At 36.9% G+C, this 16,205-nt stretch overlaps 1 protein-coding gene across 3 annotated transcripts; it reads left to right on the top strand.

Moving 5' to 3' along the window:
- Nucleotides 1–69: 69 nt before the first annotated feature.
- Nucleotides 70–13,140, top strand: LOC148847475 (pentatricopeptide repeat-containing protein At3g20730-like). Of its 3 annotated transcripts, none has more exons than XM_088948299.1 (5): nt 70–1,064; nt 2,076–2,861; nt 5,390–6,624; nt 11,952–12,112; nt 12,838–13,140. In XM_088948299.1, exons 2-3 carry the CDS (start codon nt 2,150–2,152, stop codon nt 6,451–6,453), a joined length of 1,776 nt encoding a protein of 591 aa, XP_088804425.1. In that variant the 5' UTR covers nt 70–1,064; nt 2,076–2,149; the 3' UTR covers nt 6,454–6,624; nt 11,952–12,112; nt 12,838–13,140. The 3 variants fall into 3 exon arrangements, with proteins under 3 accessions (XP_088804425.1, XP_088804426.1, XP_088804427.1); XM_088948300.1 differs by having other exon boundaries at nt 11,952–12,117; XM_088948301.1 differs by having other exon boundaries at nt 2,052–2,861.
- The last annotated feature ends 3,065 nt before the right edge of the window (nt 13,141–16,205 follow it).

The raw sequence follows: 16,205 nt of genomic DNA, 5'->3' as shown, positions 1-16,205 counted from the left end.
AGTGTTTTTTTATTCCTCTTTTTGGGTAAAAAATATTCATTAAAATCAAGCAGAGAACAAGAAGAAGCAAGCCAAACAGAAGACAAGTAACTAACAACAGAGCTACTAAAATCTAAAACTAAACTAAGAACAGAAAATATAAATCCAACTTTAGAGCATCTGAAAGACAAAGAGGGACAGCAAAACTGGACTTGAAGAGAAACCCAACTTAACAGCAGTATGAGCTGCACCATTAGCCATCCTCGGGCAGAACTGAAAACTGAACTTTTTCCTCTGTTCAACTTCTTTCAAGTCCCATCACATATTAGCAATGACAAATCGAGTCCGGATCTGCTCCTCCCAGAGCGCTATTCACTTCAAACGTTCTCTTTTTTACTATGGAGAGAGTGAACTTGTATACAGACTGAGGTTGGCAGTGAGAAATGGGATCATGGATTTGTATTGTCAAAGACTCAAAGGAATCATAGAATACTTCAAGCATCTAATGGGTGAAAGGTCTCTATTTCCTTTTTCTAGTTTCCTTGGTATTACTTGCTTGGGCTGTTGAACGATGGGTCTCTCTGTTATAAATTCATTTACTGACAGGTCCGCTGGTTGGAATTCCACATCGTCTCCCAACTTCGGAGATCCTAGCCTGAATTTCTAGCATCATGGGCCTCACATTCTCAACGAGTCTCTTTCCATAAGTGGCCTATATCCAAGGAAAATATTATTTGGGTTGGAGGAGATGAGCGTGTCAGCGTTTCTGTACTCTGGTCTTATTGTCTCAATAAGATAGACGGACCCAGAAGACGAGACCTCGGGATGGACAACAGAAACAATCCCAACCCATCGCCATCACGAGAGACCCATCGTCCTCTTTTAGGTACTGAAACATAAAGAACGCTCCTGGTTGTCAAGAAAACAAGTGATCGAATTCGTCTTCTGTTCAGCAACCACGAACAGGGCCCGTAAAAGAGTCCCAGTGTGAGCTACTGAGCTCACAGTTGCTCCTTCGACCCTTGCATAATTGCAATAGAGTAGTTGGGACTGGTCTAGAAGCCACCAAAGCCCAGCTGATCAAGGTAACTCTGGTTCTTATTAAATGATGCTCCCACCCTAGAAAAAAACATTCTTATTCCCATTGCAAAATTTTCATGTCGAGTTTGCCATTTGTTTGATGAAACAAGGTTCAAAGTTTCACAATGGCTGATACGTATTGTATCTTTAAGGGATTGGCACGGAAAATGCTATATTGGACTTGTATCAGGGAGGTGTATTGGGACCTTATCATATATGCAAAAAAACGAATTATTTTTTTATTTTTGGGAAAAAAAGGTTTTAACTCTCTCAAAAGCTTTTTTCTCTCCCAAACTCACCATATTATCTCTACACATTTTTTGATTGTAAAATCTTTAAAAAAACCCTAAAAACAACCTCCAAAACTCAATATTTTTGAGGTTTTTTTCAACCCTTTACAAAAATTGCAAAAATAAATACTTTTCTAAATTTATTTGATAGTACCTTACAATATTTTGGGTTTTTTTAATGCTTGGAAATGCTAATATATATGTTGAAAATCCTATATTTTTTTGTGCTTTAAATAGATGCATTTAATTTTTTAAGAAAGTTTAGAGAAAAATAAAAAATAACAAAAAAATAAAAATTTATATTTTGGTGTAATTTTTCCATGAAGATAATCATATCATATATGTATGAGTGATCTACCATATCTATAAATCTATTGAAAATTTCAAAACATTTATTGAAGTATTTATTGTGTTTTAGTTCGTTTTAATGCCTATGTTTCCAATACGCTTAGTGTTTACGGCGTTTCTGATGATACTTTTGGCTGAAAGTTTGATGAAATGTTATCCGATAGTTGAAATGATTACTTACAGGCATTATTGTTAAGAATGGAAAATTCGATGAACAGCGGCATACTTTGAAAATTTGATTAATAGTTACGGGTAAAAAGTCTCTTTGTCAGATAATTTAGGAGTATTCAAAAGACAAAAATGTCCTTATTTCTTACGTTATGCCAAAACAAGGCCCGTTTTTTGATGAACCAGGCTGAAGCCTTTCTTATGAACCAGGATGAAGTGGAGGCACCCTCATCGTAAGATGAGGCGAGTCTGAAACACACCTCCCCAACCGCTCCTATGTAGACATGAACAGAATATGGAAGAGAGCGATCAACCACCTAGCAGAAAACCAGTCATCTCTACTCAGGCTTGGAGGGCTAAAAGAAGCTATGCAGTTCCTCCAGTCAAAACACATTCCCTTAAATTCCACTTCGTACTCGTCAATTTTGCAGCTCTGTATTGATTCAAAGGCTGAGAAAGAAGGTCGATTTCTTCACGACCATCTTCTAAGAAATGGGTTCAGCTCGGACCTGTATTTGAGCACCAAATTGATAATTTTTTATGCGAAAATAGGAGACATGGATGCTGCTTGCAATGTCTTTGATAAAATGCCTAAAAAAAGTGTTGTGTCTTGGACTGCAATTATTTCGGGGTTTTCTCAAAATGGGCCTTCAGAGAAGGCTCTGGAGGTATTCTCCGAAATGCATCTTTCTGGTCTTAAGGCCAATCAATTCACTTATGGAAGTGTTTTGAGGTCATGCACGAATATGATGTGTTTGGAAAAGGGGCAGCAGATACATGGTTGTATTGTGAAGAGTAGATTTATTGAAAACTTATTTGTACAGACTGCTTTAGTTGATTTTTATGCCAAGTGTGGAAGGATAGAAGATGCTAGGCTTTTGTTTGAGACGATGTCACAGCGGGATGTGGTTTCTTGGAATGCGGTAATTGCCGGATTTGCTGTTCAGGGGCTTGCAGATGATTCCTTTGGTATGTTTCGTTCGATGCTGTGTGAAGGTAATGGTCAAATCATTTTACTAGAATATTCTTTCTTTTTTTATATGGTATAGTTTTATTTCCAGAATATTATTACTTGATTGTCTAAACTCTCTGACTGTTAAGCTACTCATTAAATGGTTCATATGCCTTTTTTTAAACAGGGTCAAGAACCTTACAACGCATGATCATATGGGAGGTGGCATAATATTTTTAAATTTCTTGTGAAACATCATCCATTGTTTCAGTACGATGCCTCTATAACTTTCTTATCAGAAACAGAACTTAGTGTTTAATTCTTTATGCAAATAGTGCATGTTCAAGGCCCAAGGCTGCAATAAGAAAAAAGTGGATTAGATGCTCATTATTGGACACTATGCATCTCATTGAGATAGCAACGGACGTAACCATGTCATCCATCATGTACTTGATCTGACAAGTTATTTGGGAGGGTAATGATTTTCATAAAAAAGAGTATCAACGAATACCTTTAGATGTGCACCTAAAGATTCTCTTTTTTGTTGCTTCAAGCAAATAATTTGATTAGTTTGTCATGTGGTAGAAATTATCCTGGTAGTATCCAACAATGAACAAGAAATATAGAAATTTTAACTAAGTGTTATGAATATGTATGATCTATAGATGTTATCCTTGGCATTCTTTTATTTGTTATGTTCTACCTCACCATCTATTTGTACCCTTTGTCTTCATCTTTCCGTGATCAAATACAATGAAATTAACATTGATCAATTAACCATATCAAATTCATGGTATTATAAGATGATTACAGAACTGGTGGTAAGGTTAGTGCCATTTTGTCTGGATAGCTGGGCTGACAGCAGTCCATTGGTTGACTTGTTCCCTAATCTCGTGAATACTACTATGAAGTGTGAACCTATATGCCTCAGTTCCCCAGGAATATGATTATGGAGTTGGAGGAGGGCACTTGTCTCCTAAGTTTAGTAGAAATCTGTTATCGGTATGACTGGGAAGTGCAAGAAGTCTCCAACCTGCTAATGAGATTGCATAATATCTTCTTAAATTCTAATGAATCTGACCAGTGATGGTGGAAATGGTCAAACAGTGGTGGTTTCTCTGTGAACTCCTTCAATCAACTAAATGGCTGCATTAGTGGTCAGTCATTCCTTCACAAAGTGTTTTGGGAATCTACAACTCCTTCAAAAGTTTATTTCTTGTTTTGACCATAGTTGTCAAGGTGTCTAGCTGATTTTGGGCGACAGTGGGGTGCCTAGTTTCCTAGGCGGTAAGAACTTTATATTTTTATAATATAAAGAACTAACTTTTGGCTACTTCCCTAGCTTTATATACCATCAGCATTTATATTAATTGAAAAAATAGCAATTCTCTTTATTAGGAGCTTTAAGTTTTCACTCAAATGTGGTAAACTGTCATATCTAAATGATAAAAATCTTCTAAACATATTATTTCATTATTTCCAAAAATAATATTAATGAACTACTGACTAGCACCAGAATTTCTAAAAGAACTGCTATCAAATCAGAGTATGGTATTTCTTGGTAGGGAGGTGAACTACTGACTCTAGGTAGTGGATCTTTTAATGATGCTTGTAGGATCACAGGGAGATTCTTCATAGTGTGGCATAGATTGTTCCTTCTAACTCTGATGTTGTAAGAATTCACGTTCTAAGGTGTCCAAGAACTTTACCACTTAGATTTCCAAAAAGGTGTTATGGTCAAATATCTCATGTGATCACATGGATACTAGCCCTCCAACATACTTTGCCACATTTTCCCAACTAGTGCCCTCTCCATTGTCTTAGCAATCAAAACTTCCTGGGAACATCCACTGCAAACCAACCAACCCCAGTAACAAATGCCAGAGCTTCCTGGAGTTGGTTGGTTGGTTTGCAACCATCCACTGCAACCCAATGTCTCATATTTGTCAATCTGTACTCTAAACCAATTAACCATACTTAAATTTTTGGTGGGCTACATTAAACTTTCCTAATAATTTTCCAAGGGATCTTTTCCTAGGTTTGTAAGAGAACTGTATGAATTTCTTCTAAAATTTTGGGGGACAATGGCCCCTACTCTGTCCCCACCTTGATTCTGTCCCTGTTCTTTATGTATTTGAGGAAATATTAATTTCTTTTTCCTTTTTCTATTTTCCTGAAACCTCAGAAGAATATCAATTCATTCACCATTAGCTTGGTTAATCATACTACATTCTTTGACATCATGGGTGACAATAAGGATTTTTTCCTTGGAATTGTTTCTTTGTACTTTCTTTATTTTTCATTGCATATTCTAGTGCATATTTTCTTATAGAAAGATACTCTGAAAGAAGTTACAAATAGATAAGAGAAGATTGGAAATTTGAAAATTTGTCTTCTCTAATTTCTATTAATCTTTTTCTTATTTGTATTATTCTGATATGCGGTTCAATGTTGCTTCTTTCTGAAGAAGTTATGTTGCCATATGACTTAGGTCTTCCTCTTTGCATTTTTTATTTTCATACCAGGTTGGATTTCCTTCAGTTGTATTATTGATGTTAACATGATTTGGCAGGTGTTATGCCTGACAACTTCACTTTTGGAAGTGTTCTAAGAGCTTGTGATAGAGGTAAAGATCTTATGAAGGTTAACCAGATTCATGGTTTCATTATCCAACTGGGTTTTAGATATCATGAAGTGGTGATTGGATCATTGATTGATGCTTATGCAAGATGCGGAAGTGTGAGAAATGCAAGGTTTCTTTATGATTCTATGCCAGAAAAAGATCTGATCTCTTGTACTGCACTGATAACTGGATATGCACGTGAGAGATGTACAACTGATGCCTTGGATCTCTTTAATGAAATAAATCGGTTGCACATGAGAATGGATAAGGTCATCCTTTGTTCCATGTTTAATATATGCGCTAATATAGCATCCTTGAGCTTATCAAGACAATTTCATGCCTTTGCTTTAAAGAATCAACCCAACTATGATACAGCAATGGGTAATGCTCTCATAGACATGTATGCTAAATCAGGAGAAATTGAAGATGCTAACCATGCTTTTGAGGAGATGCAGGGAAAAAATGTTATTTCATGGACTTCATTGATTGCTGGATATGGGAAACATGGATATGGAGAAAAGGCTATTACACTTTTTCAGAAGATGGAAGGTAGTGAGCTGAAGCCTAATGATGTGACATTTTTGGCTCTTCTCTTTGCTTGTAGCCATAGTGGATTGATCAGTGAAGGATATCTGTTCTTTGATTCTATGGTTAACAAATACAACATTCATCCTAGAGGTGAACATTATGCTTGCCTGGTTGACCTTTTTGCACGTGGAGGCCAGTTAGAAAAGGCTTATGATCTGGTGCTTAAGATGAATGTTATACCTAATGCCTCACTTTGGGGTTCTATTCTTGGGGCATGTAGAGTATATGACAATATGTCTCTTGGTGAAGTAGCAGCCCGGCATCTATTTAATTTAGCCCCCCAGGATGCAGTCAACTATGTTGTTCTATCGAGTATATATGCCATAGCTGGTTCTTGGGAGGATGCTTGGAAGACAAGGAAATTGATGAAATATAAGGGTATAGAAAAGGATCCAGGATGCTGCATTATTCAATGCACAAAATAGGAATTTGGATTCTTCTAGAGGAGAAATGAAGAATAGAATTGTTTCCATCAAACAATATTCCTTAGACAATTTAAAGGATTTATGTGGCTCAAGCCATGGAGGATGCATCCAAGGAGTAGTGAGATGGCTTAATTTATTTCCTGTATTCCATGAGGATGATGATCTTTTAAGGTACTTCAAAGCTGGATTTACCTCCTGATTTTTTTTTCTGATTGGTAACTTCAAAGAAAATTTATTAAATAAACATCAGAAATATACATATATTGCAAGTATCCCTAGGAGAGGATTGAGGTGCATCCTCTCACACAAAAACAGATCAGATTACACTTGAGCCCAATACAATTGATCCCTATTGGCCCCTTGCTTGGCGAGTGAGTTGGCCAAACCATTTGCCAATCTTCTTAGTTCTTACTGATTGAATCCTTAAAATCTTGTTGCTATTAGTGATTTGAACCTCTTGGTTTCCTCCCTATAAGCTGATACTATTGCCTCAAGTTCCTTTACTTCTTGATTTTCTAAAGAGCCTTCCTAGAATTCAAGAATATATCATTTGATTCCCTTGCATAGTTCTCTTTCTTGATTATGTGTCCAGGGTGCTATGAAGTGATATTTTAATTTCTTGTATGTACCTCTCAGCAGTTTCAGCTCTTCAGTGAACTTGAATGTTTGGTTTCTAGGATTAATGGATTAGCTTCATGCTTTTATGTCAAATCTCTGCTTGGTAATCTAAGAAGATAACTAAAATAGTTTGTTTTAACCTGTTCTATTCTCTATATATGTTACATAGGGAGATTGATTGACTTGACATTATGTAGTTTGGATTCTGCTTTTGCTGGTTTGAATTGGAATTTTTGTTCTATAGAAGATATAGCCTTGCAGCGGTAAATCTGCTACCTGTATTTCTTTGTAGCTGACTGTTTCCTTGAGGGTCATGTTTTTCATTTGTTCCTCTAATTAGCTCCTGATCTTGGTGTTATACTTTCATTTGGTTTTCCTCAGTAATAAGTCCTCTCATGGTTTCATTGATGCATGCAATATGTTTGCAATATGTTTCATTTGGTATCATACTTTCATTTGGATAATCTATGCTTCTATTTTTTTTTAAGGTAAAGTATTGCATTATATTATGGTGTTTAATCACATACATCCATGAATTTTAACGGTATGAGCTTGTCTTACACTGCTGGTCCCAAGCCCAGATAAAGGAGGGTTGCATCAGGTTGACAGCTGACACAAAAACTCTTGCCAAACTCTCATGGTCATGGATCTTGATTTGTCTTTTCATGCTCATGCTAGGGAGAAGAGAGGTCTTCATATGGTTTTCTTTGATGTAGAGAAGGCATATGATAAAGTCTCTAGAGAGGTAATATGGTGGAACTTTGAAAAGAAAGGAATCCCAAATAGGTCTGATGACCTAATTAAGGATATGTATGAGGGTGCAAAAACCAATGCTAGAACTACTGTGGTAGAGTCATCAGATTTGAAGTTACAATGGGTCTTCACTCTTGACCAAGGTTCAGAACTTGGTCCTTATTTATTTGTGCTAGTCATAGATGAATTAACTAAACATATTCAAGAGAAGGTCCCATGGTGCTTGATGTTTATTGATGATATAGTATTAATTTATGAAACTAGCAAAAGATTAAATGCAAAATTAGGTTTATGGACAGATGTCTTAGAAATAGGAGGTTTTAAAATTAGGACTAAGAATAGATGCAATGTGACTTTAGTAATATTAGGAGTGCAAACCAGGGTACACTATGTTAGGATTGGAGACCAATAGATAATTCAATTTGACCTATTCCATTACCTTGGTTCAATAATTCATAACAAAGGAGAGAATGAGGAGGATGTTGTCCATAGAACTAGAGCAAGATGGATAAAATGGAGAGATGTATCCAGAGTTTTGAGGTCAATATAACCCATTTCTTCCTCCAAATCTATTTCCTCAAACTCCCTTAAGCTCAAACGTACTCAAAAACTAATTAAACTTCCTCATGCTTGTCGTTACTCTTTGCCTCAAGTTATTCCTCTGTGAATCTGATTACATTGAAATATCCTCTTATGCATGAAGGTCTTTCCCATAACCTTTTAATATCCCCCAATTCTTCCCACATTTCATTTCTCTCCCTATAACCATTGGGACCATAAAGATTTGTCAACACCCACTCAAAACCATCCCCCACTTGTCTAAATTTAGTGGACACTAAGAAATTACCAACAAGTTCTTCAATGCCTATGGGCACTTCACTTACCCACATTGTCACTAAATCCCTTGAGGATCCCCAAGATGGTACCATTGCCCATTTAATCCCCCTGGCCTTCGAAATGCTTCTATCCCATCTATTATCAAATTTTGCCAATTTAGATTCTTGAATTAAAACCACATCCGGGTTTGCTTTTGCAATCACCTCCTTTATTAATGATCCCTTCCTCACATTCCTTAGACCTCTCACTTTCCAACTTATTTTTTTTCATTGTTAACTTGCTTCTATTTTACCCTCCTACTGTTGACCTCCTATGTATTCCCTTTCTTCCTTTTCCTTCTTCCACCAAGCTTCTTGTCCCCTTCCACATCCATCCTCAGTCTTTTAGCTTCACTCAATTTCCTCTTCCTCATCATACTCTCTTCTTTTTGTTCAAGAAAACTTTCAAGTCATTTGGATCCTTCAATTTACATCCGAACTTTCCTTCAAAATCAGCCACCGAATCCTCTTTGCTAGTTTCTACGCTCTCTTCCCCTCTATTCTCTTTTCTGTCCTTCTCTAACTCTATCCCTCCCTCAGTTACCTTAACTCTTTCATTTGCCTTGCCTATTTTTTCCTTATGCATTTCCTTCATTTTTAATTCTTCCAACAGTACCTCAATAAGTTCCCAAATTCTTTTGTCCCTCTATTTCTTCTTCTGAAGGTATTACTTCCTTTCTCCTCATCACCTCCCCAACATTTCCAGTATCACCATTAGCTCAATAAGTTCCCAAATGTTGGATGAGAATCTGGAACAAAAGCATCAACACAGAGCAAAGATTAGTAGCTAAAAGCTAAAACTGAATTGACGAAGTTACCCGGGCTCTAACAAAGGGGGGCTCAATCCATTGATTGCTTCCCATCTCTTTATCAATCCATTGATTGTTTCCCATAGCTTGTTGTTTTACCTATCTAATACATCCCTGTTCAGTCTTTAGTGATCCTCGGCTATTTCCTTACGGAGACCTTGCTTAGTATTTTTATTTGGCCCTGGTAACTCTTTGTCCACGCTTCAGTTCATCTCCCCATCAGCCTTACTGTGCATCACAGTATTTGCTTCTGCTACTTCATCAATTGGACCCAAAAAAACTTGTAATTTCTCTCCTTTCTCTTCGGCATGAAAGTACCTCTAATTTAGAGTCTCCCCTACAATGCTTTCAATTTGAGCAACTTCCCCACACTCCCAAGGCTAGAGTCTAAATCTGAATCTCTGTCTTCTTCCACCAAACTGCAATCCACCCAACCAACATCTTCATCACATTCTTCCAATCAAACAGTAGTGTACCTTGGATTAGGGCGATTGATAACAAAAATTTTAGCACTATCATCTTGCGCATCTGTCCTTGGAACCCACTGTAAAGAGCATCTTTGGGAATCGGTGTCATCTTTCCATTCTTTTTGGGAAGATGATAGATGGTAAATCCTGTCGCCAACCAAGCCCTTCTCTTGGCTCACATGATGACTTAAGTTGTCATCTGAACTGGTTTTTTCTTTTCCCAGTTTAGCCCTTAAGTTGGGGATCCTTCCAGTTGGTTCGGATAATGCTCCCCTATAAACTGCTTTAGTTTCAAATGGTCCCCATCTCACATTGAAGTGGGTACCTTTTTTTAACCACATCAGCAAAAGAATTAACTCCTGCCCCTTTCTCTCTTTTTTCAAAACATTTTGAAATTACTTATGTATTAAGCAAAAACACCATTCCAACCTCCTTTGTAGACTGTTCAGCTTCCTCATTCACTAAAATCTTTGCACATCTCCTCTTGTCCTCTCCTCCATGTGTGAACCACATTGCCAGGTCACCATCGTCTTCAACATTGGAACCGCCTCTCCAGAAGGACGCTTTGATTTCTAAAGTCAACCACACTTTATTCCAGACACCATCTGAGAGAACACCAATGGATCAAGGGATGTTCTCAGGTTTCACCCATACAATCCAAAGATTTGCAGCATACAAGTCTCTCAGATTCAAATCTTCAACTATACCTCCCATGGATTTTGCGATTCTTCAAGGACTGACTCATTCCGTAAGGGGAACAGGAGTCCTAGCAATACCTCCTTTTACAATCTTCTCGTTACACGAAGGAGTCCATCTTTGCACCAGAACTAGACCTTTCTCTCGCTCAGTTTGGAAGGAGTACAAATGCGAATATGTACAGTACAAATACATAAAAATAATACAAAATATAAGGTTTTACACTCTACATATTTGTATTTGTACTCCTTCCAAACTGAGCTTTCTTGTTATCATAAACTCTATTTCTTCATCCCCACATCAAATACAGCTTTTTTCTTGTCATAAAATGGCATGAGAATAGCATTGGTTTCTATCCCCAATTTTTCCACCACAATGTTTAAAATGTTCCTCCATTCTTTAATTTCAAAACCTGCAGTTAAAATCAATCGGTGTTCCCATTCTCCTCTTTCCAATTCTATCATCAGTTTCTGTATTGTGTTCGAACTGGTCACTAAGATTTTAGGGGGTATTGTTGCCTGATCTTCACCACTAGCAGTTTTCACCTCCTTTTCATTTTGAATGAAATTATCTGGCTAATTAGATGGCTCTTGGTCCTTACCTTTTCATCAACATTTTGCCATTTCACTGTACTCCCTGCCACTAACTGAAGAAATGCTTCTTATTTATCTGCAAGATAGATAAGGCTTGTAATTATCAAAAAAGATAGAAAAGGTTTGTAGCACTAGTTCTTTCATTCCCAGTTATTATAGTTCTTTTCTTGTTTTTCCTTCTTTAGTAACCCTTTGGCTGCTACCATCCAGATAAACATGGCAAGAAAAATAAACATATGTTGATTCTTTTCCATTTAAGATAGGCACAATTTGTATTTTCCATCCCTTTTTCATTTGTTCAAGACAGATTTTTCTGCAAGAGCCTGCTTGGTAATCTCCTTTGATTGCAAATAAACCATTGAAGTCCAGGTGGATGGTCAGATAAATTTACCCCATCATTCGTTTTCTGAATGGAGTTTATTCATTCTTTTTAGTAAAAAGGCCATTACCCAATTTCGGCTCCAGTTATCTGGGGTCTTGGGACGTGTAGATTGGATATGGACCTAAACTCTCGCAGTTTTTGCACAAGTTGGTGCTCTTAAACTTGGAACATATGTTCTTTTTAGTAACATCAATGAATTGATCTTCTTGATTTGTTTTTTATCCTCCATTTTCCTTGTGTAAGATATATCTGGTTTTAAGTATGTATCAAGTAATAATTTTCTCATGTATTTGTTCGTGTTTCAGGTTGATCTGGTAGGAGGGTAAATATGTATGGACAATTTTATAATTAAAGGTCCATCAATTGCATTGTGCCGTGACCAAGTAGCTGAGATGGTCATTTGGTGCCCCTCCTAATACAAATACATAATATCAAATCAAACCTCCATAACTGCAGGCTCTCTATGGTAAGGTCAGTGGATCTGACGTGCATCCTACTCTGTCCCCACCCCTAAATCCCCTGTAATGTGTAATATGCAATAAAAAAATCAAAAAAAGAAAACAGAAATTGCATTGCTAAGAATTTCATATTTAAGATTTTTTTTGGTAGAAAGAATTTCATATTGAGACAAGGACATGCAGGATGTCACCAAAAAACGGAAAATAGAGAGAAAATTAACCATTGGCCATTGAGCAACAATTATCACACGAGAAATGTTTTTTTTTCAGTGTATAATATAATCTCTCTATCTGTGGACTTACTATAAAATTATGAATTATCAAGTTCATTTTTATTTCCACTAATTTTTCTAAATGCTTTCTGGACTACAGCATAAAACCCATAACTTTTTTTATCCTACAAAATTCTTTTGTTAAGTAGATCCAACGATAAGTAGGGATATGTTGGTCCAAATATATATTTTTGCTTGATCTTATTTCGATTTTTTTTCTTTTTTGTGATTTATGGATTTTTTTTATTAGAAGGGATGAGATTGGGTAAGTGTTAATGACCTCTCAGGATCAGAAAAATGCAAAGTTTGTTTAGTTTTGCACTGACAATTTTGTATTCTTGCATTTTGAGTAAAAAAGTTTGCATCAATTTGAATGCAAGCATTCTTATAATCAGTATGAAGTGCTACACTAGCTCTAATTATTTCTACCCTTTTGCTTCTGGCTTATCATTCGCATGAAGCGCCACTGGAGAAGAAAAGATTGAGATTGGGTTACTGAGAAGCCCAAGAATAACTACTGTCCTTGCTGCTGGGGATCGTGGTGGCGGTGGCATTGGCAGCTCCGGTGGTGGTAGGGGTAGTTCTCGAGGTGGTGATTCTCATGCAAGTAGCGCAGGTTGCTTTCCCCTGACTGGTGCGTTTTCTGTAGCAATCATATTGGCTATACTATGATAATTTAGCTTATATATTTGGAATGTTACATTAGAAGTAACAGATTGATTGAGAATATTTATAGGTTAATAAGAAGGGTTGGTCATTTACCATCCTCTCCCTCTCATATTTCGGCCCCAACTGTAGTATAAGCCAAGAACTTTTAAGGCGTCGTTTGTTTTTCATTATCTGGATGATGTGCTTATTTGCTCGAGTAAATTTTGGTGGCAGTGTTCAGTGGCACTTTCACTTGCGTTTTCCGTGGGTGGATGAGTAACTTATCCATCCTTCAGGAGAGTATCGGTTGCCCAAGTAGCGTACTCTCTGTTAGCGGTGACCGGTGAGATTTGATCGGAGAAAAACTCCCATACATCAATTTTATACTTTGCACTCTTTGCATGTTAAATACTTATACAAAGAATAAATAACTACCATTTAGCAGCAATTTAACTTTTGGAATCCATAAAACCTGCAATCCATGGCATCCTCTTTCTGGCCAGTCAAAAACTTTTGGGAATTTTTTTCAAGAAAATCTTAATTATTTTTTTTTCATTCTTTCTGATTCTCTGAACAACCAAATATTGCCTCTAATTACTTGCTTTTGGAATATGTACAATAAGAATCTATAGACTTTTGAAACAATATATAAATCAACCCTTATCGGAATGACACAGCAAACGAATTAGGGGAGAGGAAGGAAAGTATAAGCAAGCAGGAGCCAGTGGCTTTAATAGCTTTATAGCTAGTTGTAACTACTCAATTAATTATTCTTTTCAATATCATTTCGAATGTTAAATCATGCAGGAAATTTATTTTAGAAGCCAATCATCAAGGAAATTAAAGGTTCTTATATTCTTATCATGTTAAGCCTTTGTGTGGGTGGATGATACATACAGAATTTTTGTGGGGTCTGGCCATATCTATTTTTCTCTTCGTTGCACTAGGGGATCCATTATTGCACCATATGGCTCAACCAGATTCCTTACAAAAATGTAAAGGAGGTGAAAAGTATTTGAGCATATCTCACATATTTTTTTATAAATAGGGTATATATATAGGGGTGTCAATTGGACTGGATTTGGTCCAATCCGATCTAGTCTAATGTGAATCCATTATAAATGGACCATGTCCAATCCAATGAATATTTTGGACCAGTCCAATTCAATGTCTCGACCATTCAATCTGTTCAAATTCATTTTGATTTAGATTGGTTTCAACCCAAATCCAGTGCATTAATACATATATTTTTATCTAATATCAATGGACCAGATATTGGCTTAACCCAACCCAATCCCATATAAATTTGTTAAGGACGAATCAGGTCCAATCCAATCTAATAAATATTTTGGACTGGATTGGTCCAATCCAATCTATCTTGTTGGTCCATCCAATCCATTCAAGGCCCTATTTGAGAACACTTAAAAAAAGTATTTCTTTTAAGACATGGGACCACACATTAAGTGGTTTTTAAGTACTTATGGGTGTTTGTTAAAAAAGTGGGGAAGAAGTACTTTTTTAAAAAGTAAAAAGTACTTTGAAAAAGTTATTTCAAGTTGGCTTTTTTTTAAGTACTCCCTAATAAAATTTTATAATACCTAAAATGCCCTTGCACCCAAAAAGAACTGTTCATCATCTTCTTTCCTTTAACATCAACACGACATTTACTTTCATTCTTCCTCTCTCCTCTCTTACCATCCTGATTGTCCCCCTCTATTCCCTAACAAGATAAAAAGGATATATTCACCCCTGTTCATCGTCTTCTTTACGAGAATAGGGGAGTTGTAGCGGCGACAACCTCCCCCCCTGATCTATTCTTCCTTTTTTTTATCCCTTTTTATCATTTTCTCTCTCCTATTTATCAGCTCCCCCTCTATCTCGCCCCTTCACTTTGTCTCCAACCACTTCCAAAGGTCATCTCTGTAGCCGCAAGGAGTTGCAGTAGCCTGTTCGAATAGCAGCTGCGTCCGTGCCGTTCAAAAACGGAAATCCGATGTCATAAACCAATCAAAACTCTTCGGTTTTCAAAAACGGAAATCAGCTCCCCCTCTCTCTCTCGTCTTCCCCTAGATGATTAGTTATTATTCAAGCAGGGGAACCGTTGAAACTCGATGATGAATAGATTGCAGAACTAAGGGATATATTTTGATCATTTGATCTGAACAATGATGGCAGCCTAACCTAGCTTAAGCTTGGATCATTATTGAGATCACTTGGACTCAAGCCGAGTCAGGATCAACTTGACACTCTAATCCAGAGGGCTGATATGAACAACAATGGTTTTGTTGAATTCTTTGAATTCGTCGCCCAGGTGTCGCCGAATCCTCACTACGAAATTTCCATACACAGAAGAGCAACTCTGGCAGCTATTCCGGATGTTTGACCGTGATGGCAATGGATACATTACAATGGCAGATTTGGCACCTTCCATGGCCAAGCTTGGTCATGCCCTTATGGCAATGGAATTGACAATAATGATTAAGGAGGTTGACACTAATGGTGATGGCCGTAATAACTTCCAGGAATTCTCTTAGGATATCATTGCTCTCACTTTTGACAACTATGAACTCGAAAGCATTTTTTAGAGAAAAATGTGATTACGTGGACTTGCTTGATATCTGGCTATACCCATCAGCACATGCTTGATGAAGCATGTGCTCTTTTGCGCTTGATGAGGCGGAAATGGGAATCCAAGAATTTTGTGAAGGTTGTTAACCGGAGGAGTCTTTCTGTTGTCCAATCTACAGTCCCGACAGTTCTGACAGTTCTGGTGAAGACGATGAGAAGGAGAGGGAGAGTCTGAGTAATCTACAGTGAAGGGTAAAATAGTCATTTGTGACTAACTACTTAATATTCATTGGATAAGATTGGCCCTGATCCATCTATAATTGGTTTATATTAGATCTGATCCGATTGGACCAAATTCAATCCAATTGGCACTCCTACTTACAAACAAAAAAAAAAAAAAAAAGAAGGCATGAACACTTATATAATGCTGGAGTCCTAGGATTAGGTGGATAATTGATGGGAGAAAATGATGCACAAGAGCAAGCATGTTAATGTTCAAAAATTCATACGAAAAAAAGAATTCAAAATTCCACTAATCATCAAATGTCCATTTAAACATATGTTCTTGTATTTCGATCAAAATTCTATTAAGTTTCCGGTCGGAAAGAGTGTA

Source organism: Nelumbo lutea, chromosome 6, assembly GCF_056320005.1.
Source record: "Nelumbo lutea isolate HS-2025 chromosome 6, American lotus-T2T, whole genome shotgun sequence".
In the NCBI taxonomy this organism is placed as follows: domain Eukaryota; kingdom Viridiplantae; phylum Streptophyta; class Magnoliopsida; order Proteales; family Nelumbonaceae; genus Nelumbo; species Nelumbo lutea.
Note: the sequence above shows the minus strand (reverse complement) of the source record. Positions and strands in the feature narration are given on the sequence as shown.

Coding starts and splice junctions, on each gene's coding strand:
- LOC148847475 (XM_088948299.1), top strand. CDS start 2,150: ATGAACAGAATATGGAAGAGAGCGATCAACCACCTAGCAGAAAACCAG. Junction 2,862..5,389: donor TCGTTCGATGCTGTGTGAAG/GTAATGGTCAAA, acceptor ATGATTTGGCAG/GTGTTATGCCTGACAACTTC.